Genomic DNA, 18,939 nt, shown 5'->3' with positions numbered 1-18,939 from the left:
TGAACAAATAAAAAGACTGTTTATAGCCCTGGCTGGTGTGGCTCAGTTGGTTGGCCACTGCCCTGGGCCGCTGGTTCGTTTCCCAGTTAGGGCGCGTGCAAGGAGGCTGCTGCTGCTGTGTCATTCTCACATCAATGTTTCTCTCTCTCTCTCCTCTCTAAAAATCAATTTTTAAAACTTTATAAAAAAGAAATATTAACACACATAAAATAGTGCTCAACCACCCTCATTATTAAAGAATGTACAATAACTATAAAGTTGATAATGCCCACTGCAGAGGCATTCTTATACACTGATGAATGAAGTGTAGTATGCAGACTGGGGTAAACTTTTGGAAAGTAAAACTTTCTGGTAATTGTCAAAAGTAATTCCACTTTGAGAAACTTACAGGTGTCTTATATAAGCATAAAAGGTAAGTACAAAGAATTTTTATTACATCACCGTAAACAGCAAAAATGGATAACCTAAAACATCCATCAGTATGACATCAACTCAATAGATTATGATGATAATGCAACGGAATTCTATGCAATAACAATTATACAAGAAATAAATCTGTATGAACTGATGTGTAAAGGTAAAGAATACTGAATACAGTATGGTTCTATGATGCATCTTTCTTTACTGTTTTAATTTTCCAAACATATCTGTGTATTATTTTTATCAAAAAGTTAAAAACCGGCTCGCCCTGGCCGGTTTGGCTCAGTGGTTAGAGCGTTGGCCAGTGGACTGAAGGGTCCCGGGTTCAAATGCAGCCAAGGGCACATACCTAGGTTGCAGGCTCAATCCCTGGCCGTGGTAGGGGAACTGCGGGAGGCAACCAATTGATGTGTAGACTCTCTCACATCAATGTTTCTCTTTCTCTCTCTTCCCCTTCCACTCTCTCTGAAAAGCAATGGAAAAAATATCCTTGGGTGAGGATTAAAAAAAAAAAAAAAAAATTAAAATGCTAACAATAAATTATCTGAGTGGTGGGATTTTAAAAGATGTTAGAAAGTTGTAAAAGTCAAGAGGAATAGATGAACTAAAATGCCAGAGCAGAAAGAGGGTAAACTGAGAACATCAGCTGTTTTCTTCTCTGGGGACATTTGCTGAGTCTAAACATGAGGTGTGGGCCAGGTAGAGGGAGTCTACTAGAGGAAAGAGAATTTCGGATGGCTGCGAGTACTAACTGGCATAAAAACTGGAATAGAGCAAAGCACAAAAGTAGTGTGACTTTTTTCCAAGGGATACCTCTATCAGTAGTGTTGCATCCTTCAGATTTTTTTACTGTCTCCCTAGGTTCATGTTGTTAACTAGTATATGATACTATTTTTGTGTTTTTATACATAATATTTGATACCAGTGAGTAAATATGTGCCAAGTACAAAAAGGTAAGGTATAAGAATCCTATGAAACAGAGTTGTAGAAACTGAAGCTTGTGGACTAAATAGTTTGGTCTTGTTAATAAAAGAGCAAGCTCTGCTTTCATATTTTTCAAAATGAGAATCCTTTTGGTTTAACCCAAAAGTTGACGTTTCTCAATACTAGTTCCAAATTCCAGGAAACCCCAAATCTGGCAAGGCTTACTTATTTGTTGCTTAATATTAGGGATTATTAGGAGTTGCGAATAGACAGTTATTTACCAGACTTCACATGATGTAATTCCGTAAAAGGAACTCAAGTGAAATGAGGAAAAAGTAACACGTTTCATTTTTCATTATGACTAAGTGCAGTAGTCATAATGGAGCCAAAGAGGAAAATAATAGAACACACTTCCTTTTCCATAGGCATAGGTTTTAAATTCAACTCTTATTTCTCAAATTGCAACCTGAATGACCTAGAGAAATTTCTTCTTCCCTACTTCGTCAAGACTCAAATTTTCTTTGATAGTTTTCAATTGTTATACTGTTTCCCTTCTCAAAATTTCAGGGAAAATCTAATGGTATTTAATAAAACCAAACTACAGGAAGTCATTCCTAAATGTCTAAAAAACCCAAATAGTACATTAACTTAAAAGCACAGGCTTATCCTTGCTTCATTCAAATATAAACAGGAGCAAAACACACTTCAGGCACAGTAATCACATTTTAAAAAACATATATATTTTTATTGACTTCAGAGAGAGGAAGGGAGAGGCAGGGAGAGAGAAAGAAACATCAATGATGAGTGAGTCGTCATTGATCGGCTGCCTCCTGCACACCTGACTGGGGATCAAACCCGCATCCTGGGCATGTGCCCTGACTGGGAATTGAACCCCAATCGCCTGGATCCTAGGTCGACACTCAACCACTGAGCCACGCCAGGCCGGGCAGTAATCACATTTTTTACATAAAAGTAGAGTATGATGTTATTAAAAATTTATAATTTACTGCTTAATTAATTCAATGTTTTACTCAATTTATTTCCATGAAACACCTAATCTGGCATTCATATTATTACTTCAGAAAGCTGGCTAAAACATTAGAAGTAGTGCACATAAGCAGGGGGGGGGAAAAGCCTAATTCTGACTTCTAAGTTTCATTCAGGCCATTCCAAGTCTCACTCAGTATCTTCCAACAAAGTATAGTACATAATAGATTCTCACTAGACATTTTATGACTGACTGACTGAATATAGTTGTATGTGTTTTAAATTTTATTTTCTATCAAAATGTAATTAAATATAAATAATAAAAATTAAAATTCTATAATTTTAATACTATATAATAGAATATATAATACTATATCTCAACACCAAAGATCCTAAAAATGTTCAAATAGGCTTAGATAGAAATAAACATGTTTCTATCATCCTTTCATTATAATGATTTTTCTCTTTTCTATTACCAAAAAATTCCCCACCAACAGCCCGGCCGGGCGTGGCTCAGCGGTTGAGCGTCGACCTAGGATCCAGGCGATCGGGGTTCGATTCCCAGTCAGGGCACATGCCTGGGTTGTGGGCTCAATCAATGACTTTCTCATCATTGATGTTTCTATGTCTCTCTCTCCCTCTCCTTTCCTCTCTCTGAAATCAATAAAGATATATTTAAAAAACAAAACAGAAACAAAACAAAAAAACCCCACCAACAAAAAAACCTCAGTTTTTACAACAAAACTCACCAAAAATGTTGGTCTTTACAGTAAGTGCAAGATGAGTATTATTCCTCAAAATTTCAAGGGCCTTCACAAATGTAATATTCTCAAAGTTTTGTCCATTTACTTCCATTATCTTCAGGAAAAGTATTTGAAAAATACAAATTAAGACAGAAACAGTATTAGTTAGCTTTGAAACTTTAAGTTTAATGGTAAAAAAAATAAAATGAAACTTGAATAAAATGTACCTGTAAGTGAACAATGGTTATCTCTATGATAAGTGGGACTACTGTTTAACTTTTTTCTCTATATTGTTCTATTTCCCAGAATCTCTACTATAAACATTTTATTTTCAAAGTTCATTTCCCCTAGGATCATATTAGGGAAATTTAAAAAATAACACGTTGATTTATATGAAGGAAAAATTTTAATCATGTCATCAGTTCATAAAAATTATTGCCTGTGTGTATGTACAAATTTTAGTGAAACATTCTGAGTGCAGATGTATTGCATTTAAGAGAAAAGTGGTAGTCTAAATACGTGTATGAACATTGCCCACTACTGACTGAATGAGGTAGTCCAAGAGCAACCAGCACAAACTGTAATTTGGTTCTTCTTCCATGTGACACTGCTGATCCATCACAGAAGGGCTTCCCAAACTGCTGCACCTCAGAATCACACATAGGAAGCTTATTTAAAGAACACTAATTCCAAGGAAAAAGGATATAGAGATAAACATAACGAGCAAAAAAAGCAGCAGCACAGAGGAAAGATGTCAGGGACTGACACAAAGATTCCAAAAGGATAAAAAAAAGAGCAAGAAACAAAGTATTAGGAAAAGAAAAGGGAAAAAAAGCACAGAGGTAAAATTCCCAGAGTTGAAAAAGTCTAGTCTACACACTGATTTCGATCTTCTAGTATATACAAAAAAATAAAAATAAAAAAATACAAAGATTTTTTAATTCCAAGGACAGAAAACAAGAAACTATAAGCATCACTGCAGGGGTGGGGGTGGGGAACCAAAGGTAGAAAAAAATAAAGGCTGGTTTGGATTTCTCTTGTGCAACAAGCACTAAGATGATGTGATACTTAGCTGTGACTAGAAATTGTGAGGGGAAAATAACTGTGACCAAAGAATCTTATACTCCACTGAACAAAAGCCTTATCAGATGTGAAATGACACATAAAACTATAGTACCCATTTGCCCCTTTTCAAAAAAGTCCTAGAGACACTGAGATGAATCAAACGAATGGGGACACAGGGGACAGATGAAATGAAGGGGAGCAATGAAATAAGGTAAATGTCTAAGTAACTGTAATAATCTTAGAAAACTTAATGCAAATGTCAGAAGTATTCTTTAAAAATGTTAAAAATGACTTAATCATCTACATCTAAAATCTCAGATAATTTCAACAATACTTGGGAGGACTGAAGAAAATACTGGAGCAATAAATATATTTACTCCAGGATCCTAAGTACTAGATATTCTTAATAAACAGTCTGGGTTAAGGCCGATATTTTAAAAAGCTCCCTTAAGGAAAGAAGGGGATCATTACAACTTTATATCAGTTTCTTAATCTGCTGCATTACTGACATCTGGGCTGGATAATTCTTTGTTGTGGGGCAGCTCTATTGTGGGGTGTTGTAGGCTGTTTAGCATCCCTGGCCTCTCTACCCACTAGATGCCCAGGAGCAATCCTCAAGTCATGACAATTAAAAATATCTCCAGACAATGCCAAATTTCTCCTGGGAAGCAAAGTCACTCCTGGTTGAGAACCACTGCTCTCAGATATAGAACTTCTAATGTGAATGCCCCAATATTTAAAAAAATTATAGTATGTTAAGTAAAATAAAGCCACATTCTCAATTGGTGAAGTAACAAAAGTTTTAAAATGGGAAAAACTAAGCTTCCCAAGTGATTCAGCTAGATTTGGGAAACTACTCTTTGCTGTGCATGAGAATCATCTAGAGCTTTGTTTAAAATAGATTCCCAGTCTTCATATCTGGAGAATGTGATTAATGATTAATAGGACTGATGTGAACCTAAGAATTACATTGTTTAGTAATAAGGCTGTCAGTAATCACTTTCTGAAATATGCTGCTCTACTGTTACCTAATGCCTATAAGGAGGGAATAAATCCCTCCCAACTTTCTCCCAGTATCTCCTTTTCCCTATTCTCTCACCTGGCTCACTGCTTATGAATTGCAGTTTACTATCATATGAACATTATTTAAACCATCATTTATGGTAATCTCAGGCCACTTCCACTTGAGAGAGCTATGAGTGGAAGTGCTTGCTCCTGCTAAGCTTGTGCGTTAACTCACAGACTGAGCTTTCTGGAATTCTCTGACGTTGCCAGACATACAGCTTCCTAATCCTTGGAGAATGGGCAAGACCATTCAAAAAGGTCATGCTGATAATGCCCAGACAACCATGTTGTTTCTGGCCATGCTCTATCAAATTTTCCAATGAAAGTAATAGATATATGACAAATATATTTTTAAAATAAGCCATTTTAAAATACCACATCTAAAAAAGAAGCTCAAACAATATTTCCTTAAGTTGATCATGCTTATTTGAAAAATATCAGATGAGAAAAGAAGGAGCAGACCTATCACTTATAAGAAGGCTTTAATTTAGCTCTGGCTCAGTTGCTTGGAGTATCGTCCTGTACACCAAAAGGTGGCAGGTTTGATTCTTGGTCAGGGTGTGTAATTGATTGATGCTTCTCTCTCCCTTCTCTAAACTCAGTGGAGACATATCCTTGGGTGAGGATTAAAAAAAAATTTTTTAAAGGGGAAGGCTTTAATTAAAAAAAAAAAGATTGAGTTTTAGAGAGGAAGAGAGAGGGAGAGAGAGAAACATTGATGTGAGAGAGAATCATTGATCGGCTGCCTACTGCACACTGCCTATCAGGGACTGATGCCACAACTTGGGCATGTGTCCTGACCAGGAATTGAACTAGCAACCTTTTGGTGCATGGGATGACATCCAATCTAGTCACACCATCCAGGGCAAATAGGCTTTAAGTGGTTGGTTATCCACTTATCTCAGCAATTTTCAACTGGTGTGCTGCAAAAATTTTCAAAACATGCAATACCTCACTATTTTTTCCCTTAGATCTTCAAATAAAAAATGACAATAGCCAATACAACAATAGCTGGTCAGTGTGAAAGAATCAAAATTATACCTATTTTTTTGTGAGATCGGCAAAAAATATAGTTTTTGAGGTGCCACAGAATTTTAGTAATTAGTTTATGTGTGCCATGAGATGAAAAAGGTTGAAAATCACTGACTTACCTGATCACCACGTTTCAGTCCTGCATCAGCAGCTTTGCTACCAGGTTCTACTCCTTCAACAAAAATACCAAATCCCTTCTCGCTTCCTCCATTAAGGCTGAAATGCAGAGGGGACTCCCGGGAGGCCTTCTGCAGGACAACCTGTCTCCACTTAGCCTTTGCAGCACATGCAATATTCAATAATCGGAGATGACCATTCATTTTCTAGAAGTAGAAAAGAGAAGAATGTATACAAATGTGTATGTATCTATTCCTATAGGCTTTTAAAAAATCACTTAAAATGATCAGAATTAAAGCTATATTTGAAATACAGAGTAAAGAACATGTAATCTGGGGTAAATAAAACTGGAGGGAGAACTTCCACCCTAGAGCACTTTCAAGAATATCTCTTGCCCAGCCAGCATAGCTCAGTGGTTGAGCATCAACCTATGATCCAGGAGATCTCAGTTTGATTCCTGGTTAGGGTACATGCCTGGTTTTGGGCTCGACTCCTAGTAAGGGGCGTGCAGGAGGCAGCCTATCAATGACTCATCATTGATGTTTCTCTCTCCCTTCCTCTTTTGGAAATCAATAAAGACATATTTAAAAATATATATCTCTCTTAATATGAAAACTTCTAGATAATCTCAAGTTAGAAAAGATTTCAAAGTGATGTCTCATTTAGAGGGGGAGGACAAGAAAATTACTCATTTCTTGAACCTTCCCTAATAGTTACTGTACTATCTTGCTTATTTCCTGGCTGTTATATAAAACTCAAATCATTTTTAAACATTTAAAACCTTAAAGGACTTGAACCACCTTTCCAAATACTGCCTAATATTCAAAGACACATTCATGTCTCCACCTCTTCTAAGAATGCTATTCCTCTTATTTTTGAACTTCTTTAAACTTAGTAATAGTCTAAAAAAATCCAAGAAGAAGGAACACTTCCAAACTCTTTTTACGAAGCCAGCATTAGCCTAATTCCAAAACCAGATAAAGATACTACAAAGAAAGAGAATTACAGGCCAATATCCCCAATGAACATAGACACTAAAATCCTCAACAAAACATTAGCAAATCGGATCCAGCAATATATTTAAAAAATCATACACCATGACCAAGTGGGATTTATTCCAGGGATGCAAGGCTGGTACAATATTCGCAAATCAATAAACATGATACATCACATAAATTGAAAGATAAAAATCACATGATCTTATCAAAAGATGCAGAAAAAGCATCTGATAAAATCCAACACCCATTTTTGATAAAAACTCTCAGCAAAGTGGGAATAGAGGGATCATACCTCAACATAATAAAGGCCATATACGGCAGACCTACAGCCAACATCATACTCAATAGGCAAAAAATTACAGGAACAAGACAGGGGTGTCCACTTCCACCACACTTATTCAACATAGTACTGGAAGCCCTAGCCACAGTGATTAGACAAGAAGAGAATATAAATGGCATCCAAACTGGAAAGGAGGAAACGAAACTGTCATTATTTGCTGATGACATGATATTGTACATAGATAATCCTAAAGACTCCACCAGAAAACTACTAGATTTAATAAATGAATTCAGCAAGGTAGCAGGATATAAAATTAACACCCAGAAATCGATGGCATTTTTATACACCAATAATGAACTCTCAGAAACAGAAACTAAAAAAACAATCCCATTTACCATTGCAATTAAAAAAATAAGATACCTAGGAATAAACTTAACCAAAGATGTAAAAGACCCTTACTCAGAAAACTATAGGACACTGAAAAAAGAAACAGAGGAAGATATAAACGAATGGAAAAATATACCATGTTCATGGACTGGAAGAATTAACATCATGAAAATGTCCATATTACCCCAAGCAATCTATAAATTCAATGCAATCCTTATTAAAATACCAATAGCATATTTCACAGGTCTAGAAAACTTAGTAATATTCTAATTCCTAGGTTCTAACACCAATTTAATATTCAACTACTCTCAAATAGTGTAATATGTATAAGTCTCATGTCCATAACAAGCAGCTAAAGTTTTTTCAGAGACCAAGTCTTATACCTGTTCTTATCCTATACCTTGAAGTATAAAGTAGAATGGATGACTAGCTGATCACTGGAAAAAAATCCCTTGATTGTAAGGCACCTTCTATTTTCCATTAGCCCCTAGAATATCTATACAGTCAGCACTGGAAGACCCAAATGACGGAGGCTTCTATGACCTCTTATTCAAGTTCCCAGTTCCGTTCATTCTCCCCGTTTTGCATACAGCAGACATGATGCTCAAAAGGAGTAGGAAAAAGGACAAAAATCTGATTTCCCCCTTTATGAAACTCAACCCACTTACATTCTATGAGTAATAACAATTCTTGAGCATTTGCTATGTGCCAGGTTTTGTTCTCAGACTGTTAAATTCATTACTTCATTACAATCCTCATAACATTCCAAATAAACTAGGGACAACTATATATGAAATAAGGCAACTTAGGTACAAAAGTTCAGGCAACTTGTCCAAGTTCACACATAGCAAATGATGGGTTTTGGGTGTTAATTCAGACAATAACTCATCAGCTATATTATTATTTACTTCCTAAAATTGGAGTTGCTTAAAGCAGACAACCCAGTTGCATTTCAAAATTTTATATCTTGCAGGGGGAATAAAATGGATTTATAAATAGCCACTGTGAGCACTGTGAGGTGACTATCTTAGGTGTTGGATATTGAGAACAAGTGAAATCACATGTAGAAGGGATACTTAGAAAATCTAATGCAGATCTGATATATAAGATAGGCCTTAAAGCATAGTTTCAAATAGCAAGAGTGGAAGAAAATTCCAGCTTGAGAGAACTGGAAAAGAATATAAGGTAATCTGGTTGGCTGTAATCAAGGGTGCACAGGAAAAAGGCTGGAAATGTAGATGAGGGACCTGAGTATCCAGGTGAGGAATTACTTGGGTAGGAAACACTTTGGTTTATTGATAGAGAGAGTAATATTCATCTCATTTGTGGTTTGAAAACCATCTTTTGACCACAAAGAGTAAACTAGAAGGAAGACAGACTAGAACTAAAATTAGGAGGCTTTTATAAAAGATCAGGCATAAGACAATGAGGCCCTAAACTGGGGAGTGAAGAAGAAATGGCTGAGCCCTGGCCACTGTTGCTCAGTGGTTAGAGGGTCCCAGGTTCAATTCCCAGTCAAGGGCACATACCTGGGTTGCAGGTTCGATCCCCAGCCCCAGTTGGGGAGCATGCCAAAGGCAACCAACTGATGTGCCTCTCTCACATTGATGTTTCTCTCCCTCTCTTGGCCTCCCTCCCTTCCACTCTTTAAAAACAATGGAAAAAATATCCTTGGGTGAGGATTAACAACAGCAGCAGCAACAACAACAAAAGAAGAAATGGCCGAGACCAAGGGAAATATGTGTATGCCTAAATCAGTGACCCAGGTGACTTTAGCAACTGACTGCACATCTTGGCTAAGGAAATAAAGGAAGACAGGGGACCACATACGCACCAGAGTTTATAAGCCTGGGTGACTGGGAGAAAACATTATCATTAATCTTAAAGCAGCAACAGAAGAGTCAGGAGGAAGCATGATGTTTGTTGGGGTTGGAGTGGCAGAGCAGGAGAAGAAGAAAATATGGATATGGAGGTTCTCAGAACAGACCCAGAAGATGAAAGCTGTTGTGAATTACTGTTCTTGGGGAGAGTGGGGGAGCAATCTCTAAACTCTAAAAAAAAAAAATAAATAAATAAATAAAATTCTTTTGAGCCTTACTGTATCTTCCAGATTTTTTTCAAATTCCTCCAGAAATCGAGTCATAGCAGGATCACCTTCAAAATCATTAAAATGATTATTTACCCATAATAATACAATCCGTGTTACCTGTGGAAACATGAAGAAGCAGTGTACTGTTGTTATGAGAGGCATTCTTTTCCAAAAGTAGATTCCAAAAACATGTCTAAAACTGAGTTTTATAGCTAACCTTCTCTCCCCTTTCCTGCACACAACAGGTTCATTCTAACAGAGAGACATGGTTTAATCTGAGCTTTTGTTTCCTTGGGTACACAAGTAACAGAGAGCCAAGACTGTTCTCAGTGAGAAAACACAAGCCTGGATGTTAAGAGTTAAGTACATGGGAATGTATATTTCAGACAGTATCCTAAAATGCAAACTTCTGAGGTCACGCAAACACATCAAAAGTGTTTCCATAGCCAAGAACATGTTTAACTAAAATTATAACAAAAACAAATCTGAAACTTCATTTATAAATACTGTGAGTATTCAAAATTGTGAATTGATTTTATTTTGCACCATAGAGTAACAGAAAAATTAAAAACTAACAAATGGAAGTTGAATTGAATAATGTGCCTGGCTAACAATTTAAGTCATGTATTTTTTAAATTGTGATAGAATACACACAAAAAAACCACCATTTAACCACTTTAAATGCTCACTCTTAGCATTCACAGTGGTATGCAACCATCACCACTACCTAGTTCCAGAACATTTTCGTCACCCCATTCCTATTAAGCAGTTATCTCCCATTCTGTTTGGCCTCCCTCCAGCCACTAGCAGCTACCAATTTGCTTTTCTGTCTCTGTGTACTCGCCTATTTTGGATATTTCATACAATATGTGAACTTCTGTGCCTGGCTTTTCACTTACCATGTTGTTTTCAAGGACCATACCTGTGTTTCATTCCTTTTTCCGGCTAAATATTTCATTATATGGCTATACAACATTTTAATTTTGATGAAGCTCATTTGATCTATTTTTTTCCTGTTGCTTGTGCTTTGGGTATCATCTCTAAGAAAACATTGCCAAACCCAAGGTCATGATTTTTGTACCCCTTCTTCTAAGAGTTTTATAGTTTTAGCTCTTATATTTAGGTTCTGCTCCATTTTGAGTCAATTCTTTTGCATGTGGATATCTAGTCTTTAAATCATTTTTGTTCACTCTTAGCATCCTTTATTTCCTCAGCAACCAAAGTAACTCTTTATAATTCCAGGAAGGGGTGTGTGTAAGTCTGTAGTTTTGGACAGTTTAGTTTCCTAAACAATAGAATACTATAGTCCAGCTACATCTAACTTATTTCCTTTAAAATATAACTCAAACACACTAAGCAATCATGGCCCTACTTTAATCTTTTTTTTTTTTTCTTGTAGGTGACAAATGTTTATATTTGGAAAGTGCTTCTGCTTTGATCCTGGTTTCTAATTTTTGAGAACTTGACAAATGTGCCCTCTGGGCCTTGGCTTCAAACATCTTCAGTCAGCAGAGCACTTTAGAGGAGGTGAAACTCATTTGATCCTGCACTTGCTGTTCACCTGGGTCTGGGAGACCTGCCGTGGCAGAGTACGCCTCCTCTTGACCCCGGCGCACGGCCCAGAGCCAGCGTGGCTTCTGCCAAGGGGCCAACCCGCCTCCCTCAAGTCCAGCTCTTAGGGCTGCAAATACCAGAGGCAGAGGATGCCGTTCCTGGCTCCCCTCTTAAAATAATGGAATTCTACCAATTTGCAAGGTGTTACTAGTCTTTCCATTAAATATGCCATGAAATAAGGTAAGATAATCTATTTAAAATAGCAAACAATAGTTAACGCAAAAAATACTCAAAGGCAGATTTAAGTAAGTCACAGCAGATATAAATTAAGGTAAAAAAGACCAATTGCTTTCAAATTACTACATATAAATAAGAAACATTAACATACTCTATCTTGGTGCTTACAGACAATCTAAGCTCTCTTGAAAAAAAATTTACTTGGTGAATATTCTTAATAAACTATTAATCAACCTTTAAATTTCCTTCAGAAACAAGTATTTTGAGAAAGTTCAAAAATACTCTCATGAGCTATCATGTTTACTGAATTTACAGCTACACCATAGCCTTATTTCAGTTTTTGTCTTTTAAGGTTCATATCCACTTTTAACATGCTATTTTGTCATAAAAGTAACTACACAGAGATATGTCAATACTGGTTCACTACTTTTTTTAGGTGAATTGAATCTTATCAAAATAAAATAAACATTTATCAACTGCAAGAGGTTTTATGAATAAAATTTAAAGGTTAAAATCACTTTCATGTCCTTCAGATTTATAAAACAAACCTTATCCCTTAAGCTGTCAATTTTAAACCATTCCAATAGTTTGATTCCAACATCCAAAGGACTTTCAAGAAATGTTCTATAAGTTAATAGAAAATCTTCTATGTAAGTAGGGTCCACAATGGAATGCTCTTCTATTAAATGCATGATGAGACGTTCAGGTGTTGCCTAAAAATCCAAGGACAGAAAAGATTAGAAAATAAGTAGCTCAAAAACCAAAGAACTCCTATTAATTATTTCCCTTTTAGCCACTCCAATAGACAAGTCCTCAAAGAAGAGTTTCACCTTTGAAACACTTAGCACTGGGATTAGGTAAGTCTCTATAGGTTGTAATCCATCAGCACCCAGAAGTTTAGAGAGAGCCCAGAGAAATAAAAATTTACTCAGCCGTAGCTGTTTTTATTCGCATTTCATCATAGCAGGGCTTTTGAACTTCACTGATTTACCCCTGGTGTGGACCATTACTGCCAATTATACTGCAATGGAGGGATGTAATGATGACCCTCTCAAGGCAACAGAAGGAAGAGGTGAGACTTAAACTTTAAAAAACAAAGCAGCCCCCATAAAAACAAAACAAAAAACCAACAACTTTCCTCCAAATTAATTTAATCATATCCCAAATTCTCTTCTGCCTCAGGCTACAGGAACAACACAGCAGTTCAAGACAGCATGTTTTATTGTTGTTACTTCCCGGAATAGAAGTTTCCTCTTCTGTAGTTTCTCCATGCTAGTTTACCATCTTGAGAAGAACCAGAAGTGCTAGAATTTTTACATTAACTCAGAGTTTTAACGCTTGCTGTCTCCAAATTTATACGAAGGATTATAAACAGCATTTACCTACTGCTCATCTTTGTGTTTCTAAGTCAATATTAAAATTACCTTTGCAGCCTTTTGAAAAGTAGGTACAAAGCACAAATACAAAAATAAGCCAAACATAAAAATGTAACTGCTGTCCATAACCTCAAACTTTAATTTGTTTCATTCATCCAAACAATTCATGGGTCAAAATAACTGTATGGGAAATATTCGCTAATAACAATATTCATATCTAAGAATTTACTTATTTTTTTAAAAAGTACCTACTGCTAACAACATATGCAAATCATTCCTCTAGCAGGAAGTCACAAGTTCAGAAGTAAGGCTCTTCATATAACCTGTTTGGGAACAAGGCAACCAACGTCATTCTCAATCTTCTCCCACCCTCCAAAACACTCTACAAGTACCAAACTGGGTTTATCATTTAGACCAGGGGTGGGGAACGTCTGGCCTGCAGGCCATATATCATTTGGTCTGGCCCTGCCAAGGCAACCGCAGGTGGGAACTCAAAATCCAAATCTAGGAGCTTTTTTCATAGCTAATTTTTAAGCTGATAATTCTGTATGGCCCCAGAATGGTGTTCTAAATATTCAAATGGCCCTTGGCAGAAAAAAGGTTCTCATCCCTCATTTAGGCCAATCATGATTTGAAGTCACATAACTCTGGTTCTTAGATCATGCACGTATAGCTAAGTCATGGGTGGAAATGATCAACATGTTAAAGAAACATTTAGCCATTATTCTAATTGGCTAAATCAGTGATTTTCAACCGGTGTGCCGAAAGAATTTTTAAAATATGCAGTGCAATACCTAACTGTTTAACCAGGGGCGCTGAACTCTTTTCCCGCAGAATGTCAAAATTAAAAAATGATAGCAGCCAATACAACAATAGCTGGATGATGTGAATGAATCAAAATTATATATTTTTATGTCAGATCAGAAAAAAATTTTTTTTTCGTGTACAGCAGAATTTTGGTAATCAGTTTATGTGCGCTATCAAATGAAAAGTGTTGAAAATCATTGGGCTAAACCACTGAGGCAGGATACTTGTGGAGACTAGGCTGGCTAAATCATTGAGACAGGAAAGCTGTGGAGACTAGGCCATATATTTAAAACTTTATATAAAGATGAGTCCCACAGTCATGCAAAGGCATGTCACTGAGGTGCTCACTAGCATCCAATAGACTGGGATACTAGGAGACAGGGTATATAGAGTTGGCAGGTGAAGGAGATGGCTGGCACGTAGAGACTGGTTATGATGAGCAAATAAGTAACTATACAGAGCATAAAAAAGCCATTTTTGGGGGAAGGTATTTATAAATATGGAAAGGCTAGAAAAAACTGTGGTATAGTAATGGAATTGGGAGTATTGGTATGAACTCAAGGTTGTTACAGATAGGTGTGTATGTATTTTTAGTTAAAACATACATGTATTTCCTAGGTCTGTCTGAGGAGAGGCTCTAGAAGCAATGATACCTCAGTGGTAATTAACAGAGTAAGTGCCCATATCTTGATTTTCAAATGCTATTCTTTACTAAAAGGATCCAGGGAACTCTAAAGATACGGCTTATTCCAAAGCCAGAAGTATAAGACAAACCTGGAACACCTTGTTTTGCCATATAATAAAAAAACTCTCAAAAAATGATGGGGACATGCCAAAAGTATACAGGAGTCAGACTAAGAGAGTCTCACTGGCCAACTCTGCGACAATTTGACCATTGAAACAACACTGATGGTAAGGGAATACAATACACGAATCCATACCAATATAATTAAATCAATGGGGGAGACAAGAAAGCTCATCCTTATAGTAGAATGACAATAAACGTAGAAACAAATAATGGAAATAGAAAATCACAATTTCAGGCAGGAGTAGTAAATGGAAGTAAGCCTGGTGGATCGATTTGCAGGACATATTGCCACTATCCCAGAACATCTCTCCTCCAGATAACTCACCAATTACAAAGGGTAAATGGTAACTTTACAGTGAAGAAACTTGCAGACAGACACCAACATGACCAGGTGATTAAGGTGGTGGGACAAGTTGACATTATGTGCTCCCTGATAAGATGCACCATTTATATAGAATTTCTGCCAGGAATGCATGACTTGAGTCTAGTCATCAGGAAACAGAACAGATCTAGGCTGAGGATCATACTATAGAATATAGGGTCTGCATTCTTTAAAACTACTGAAAATATAAACAAGAAAAGACTGTCTGGGAGTAGACTGAAGTGACATGACAACTAAATAGAACTGTGCTCCCAGATGAGATCCTGGAACAGAAAGGAAAAAGAGCCATTGCTGGGATAGTTGCTGAAAATTTAAATAGGGTCTATGGGCTAAATTGTGTTACTTTACCAATGCTCATTTCCTAACTTGAAGGGTTCTATGGTATTTACATAGCAGTGCTCTTGTTTTAAGGAAATACATAATGGAATATTTAAGAGTGATAAGACATCACATTTGCAGATTGCTCTCAATGGTTTAAAGAGACTGCTGATAATGGAAAAATGCAGTGAAATGTTAACACTTGGGGAATCTCAGTCTGTAAGTTTGAAATCATTTAAAAATAAAGTATTAAACAACAGAAACCCTCACAAAAAAAACAGCCTATAGGCAATCCATCCATATGTTCATCTTTTCTATGTACAAAACATACTTATCAGTTTAGGAAAAGACAAGACAGTGTTTGGGATTAGCCTGACTCCTAAGGAAGAACCAATCTGACATCAATCCCTCATATTATTAAATAAGTGGCTACATTTCTAACACAAGTTACTCATTTTGCAACCAAGATTAATTTGAAAAGAGAAACAGTCATGTGTTTATTTCTTCTCTTACAACTATGATTGCTCTATTTTATATCTAGAGGGCTTTAAAGAGACAGGAGACAGGAGACGGGGTGGTGGGAGGACAAGAGGGTAAGGGGTAGAAGAGGAAGGGAGTTAGAGAAGGGAAAACATTATGGGCATCAATACTCAGACCCTAACAATGTGCTGTTTTTTATTTACCTCGTTTAGCCCTAATAAAGCCTTTCATATCATCCCCATTTACAGATAAGACACCTGAGGTTCAGAGAAGTTAATGCCCATTTCAATGTCACAGAGATCCACTAAGCACTCTGCAACTTCATCTAGGATTCCTTATGCCTTCATGGTTGGTCCTTTCATTTTCTGTTGTTTCTAAATATTGCTGTCTTTGGTGAAATTAACTCCCATTATCAATGGATCATAAAATGAATTTAAGAAGAAAAACTTTGACCAGTATATTCTAAAATAATATACTATCCATACTGATATTAAATAGCAATGTCACCATCATTAAAATGTGTAAAAATCAACTTAGGAAAAAGCAAAAAGAACCAACACAGTTATTTAAATTAGATTTCAAAGTCAGTGAATTATCTTGCACTACTCAAAAAGTGGTTCAAAGCCTTCTAGTCAATATGAAAGTTTTATTCTATTAGTGACTAGAATAGTAAGTAAAAACACCCACCTTGATTACAATGTGTCCTTTCCTGGTTCCGCTCCGATCTAGTTCACGGTGCTCATGCACCATAACAATTTCTCCCTCTTCTTCAACTTTATGGGTATTTTTTTCCACATGATTTAAAATTCTCCAATAATCTTGCTGGGCTATGCAGACAAACTGTCCGAGAACAACATGGGGACAATTAACAAATCTATAGTACATAAATATATCACTACGCACCAAGGCAGAGCACAAAGGTAAGAAATCAAGTGGCATCAGTTCTTTTTTACTCAATCCCTTTAGTCCTTAACAAAAATCAAGATGAAATAAGTAATTCATGCAAAGAGACCAAGAAGTTTTTTGATTTTGAATTCTGCTCTAAAAGGAGAAGTGAACTACTCTCAAAACGGACACTATGCAAAGAAAACATGAAGCGGGAGAAAGAAACAACTCAGAAGTTCCTATTTTTTTCCTTTATATATAAAAAAAAAAGAAAGAAAACAGGAATGAGCTGGCTAATATCAGATAGAAATTAACAAACCAATATTTGGTATAGCTTCTTTTAAAAGTTTACAATTTGTTCAATTTCACCAACATGTGAGATATAAAATCTAATTTCCTTTATTAACTGTGAGCTTGTGAAACTCTTAATTTTCAAATGAAGCTATTTTATTTTAAGGAAAGAAAAACAGGTTCAGCCATTTTAAGTCAACAAACGAGAGTACATGACCAAAGAGATAAGCTTACCTGACAATCATCTACTTTAGTCCTAACAACTCCATGCATATACTGCTTATCCAGAGTGGGAGTAATTCCAAAACTATTTCCCATAAAGAGATTTTCAACTTTTCCATCTGAATGGCTGATTTCTACAGTCCCATTTAAAATAACATACCACGAGTCAAGCTACAGAGAAAAAGACAGGTTTTAAGAATCTTTTAAAGAAAGGTAAGTTATATATTAACTTTGAAAAATAATCAATATATAGAACTGGTATAATTTTAAAAATGGAAGATCTGATTGTATTACTAACTGCTGTCAGTAACACCTGGTGCCTGTCTATGCAAACCACTGAAGGTTGTTTTACTCTTTCTTCTTTTAGTCACCAAATGAATTCAGGTACTTTCATAACTAATCAAATAACGTAATGGTTAAGACCACAAACTCTTGGAATCTGAGTCCAGACGCTGACATTGACTAGCTCAGTGACTTTGGGTAAGTTATTTAAACTCTCTAAGTCTCAATTTCTCTATTGCTAAAATGGACACAACAGTACCTATCACAGAACTTTTGTATTAATTAAATCAGTTTATACATATTAAGTGCTCAGAAGAATGCCTGGCACATAGCTAGCACTCAAAGGGGGGGAGAGGGGCGAAGTAGCTAGTGATTAATTTAGAAAGACTACAAAGGCCTGAATTTTAAGACATATCTAATAAAATACTCATATCTAATAAAACAGTATTCAAAGTTTCTCCTAATGTTCATTTTTATTAGCAGCATTTAATGCTTGAAGGGGATATAGTCTAAAGGTCTACTCTGTATCAATGAAAGACCATTTATTCTCATTTAGTATCACTCTGAGCAGCCTAAACATTCAACAGTTCTAATGTGACTTAAGGGAAATCTGATTTATCAGTTTTCTGAAGGAGAATCACTGGAAATAAAAAATATTGTTTCAAAACTGTACTTTTTTATACTTTATATTTCAAATATAAAATATACTCATGAGGATTACATAAATTGAGGGCAGGGACTATGTTTGTTCTACCACTACATACTCCCTCTGTCTAGATTAGTACCTGGCACAAAGTAAGCATTCGATGAATTTTTGCTAGCAGAACTGTGGAAAATTAAGAGAATATAAAAATTTGTTAAAAGGAAAATTAAAGTTCCACAAAATCCCATTGTTTATATTTGTTAAAAGTTTCCTATGTTTATATTACTTTATATTGTTGAAATATTTAGACTGCCTTTTAAAAAAAAATAGTACTATTTCATGTTTTCATCAAATTTTATTTTTTTTAGCATACTCTATGTGCCAGACATATTCTAAGATACGGGGAGAAAGCATGTAAACAAAGCTAGAGATAAGACCCCTGCCCTCAAGGAATTTCCATCAAACTTTAAAATGACTTGAATACCTACATAATGTTATATCCTGTAGCTATATAATAATTTAGTTAACCACTGCTTATAACTGGGTT

The 18,939-nt window shown here is 35.9% G+C and overlaps 1 protein-coding gene across 6 annotated transcripts in view; it reads right to left on the bottom strand.

The window, feature by feature from the left end:
• The window catches only part of RAPGEF6 (Rap guanine nucleotide exchange factor 6), a 186,207-nt gene that overhangs the window by 55,110 nt on the left and 112,158 nt on the right, over window positions 1-18,939 (bottom strand). For all 6 annotated transcript variants that reach the window (XM_087816409.1, XM_087816407.1, XM_016197093.2 and 3 more), the window contains 6 exons: window positions 17,480-17,638; window positions 16,757-16,909; window positions 12,447-12,611; window positions 10,117-10,224; window positions 6,356-6,559; window positions 3,081-3,189 (listed from right to left, as the gene is read on the bottom strand). In XM_087816409.1, coding sequence (XP_087672535.1) covers window positions 3,081-3,189; window positions 6,356-6,559; window positions 10,117-10,224; window positions 12,447-12,611; window positions 16,757-16,909; window positions 17,480-17,638 — 898 coding nt within the window. The remainder of the gene's footprint in view (window positions 1-3,080; window positions 3,190-6,355; window positions 6,560-10,116; window positions 10,225-12,446; window positions 12,612-16,756; window positions 16,910-17,479; window positions 17,639-18,939) is intronic.

This window comes from Miniopterus natalensis, chromosome 4 (assembly GCF_054644295.1).
Source record: "Miniopterus natalensis isolate mMinNat1 chromosome 4, mMinNat1.hap1, whole genome shotgun sequence".
Lineage (NCBI taxonomy): Eukaryota > Metazoa > Chordata > Mammalia > Chiroptera > Miniopteridae > Miniopterus > Miniopterus natalensis.
The sequence above is the reverse complement of the archived record's forward strand: the minus strand, read 5'-3'. Positions and strand labels throughout refer to the sequence as shown.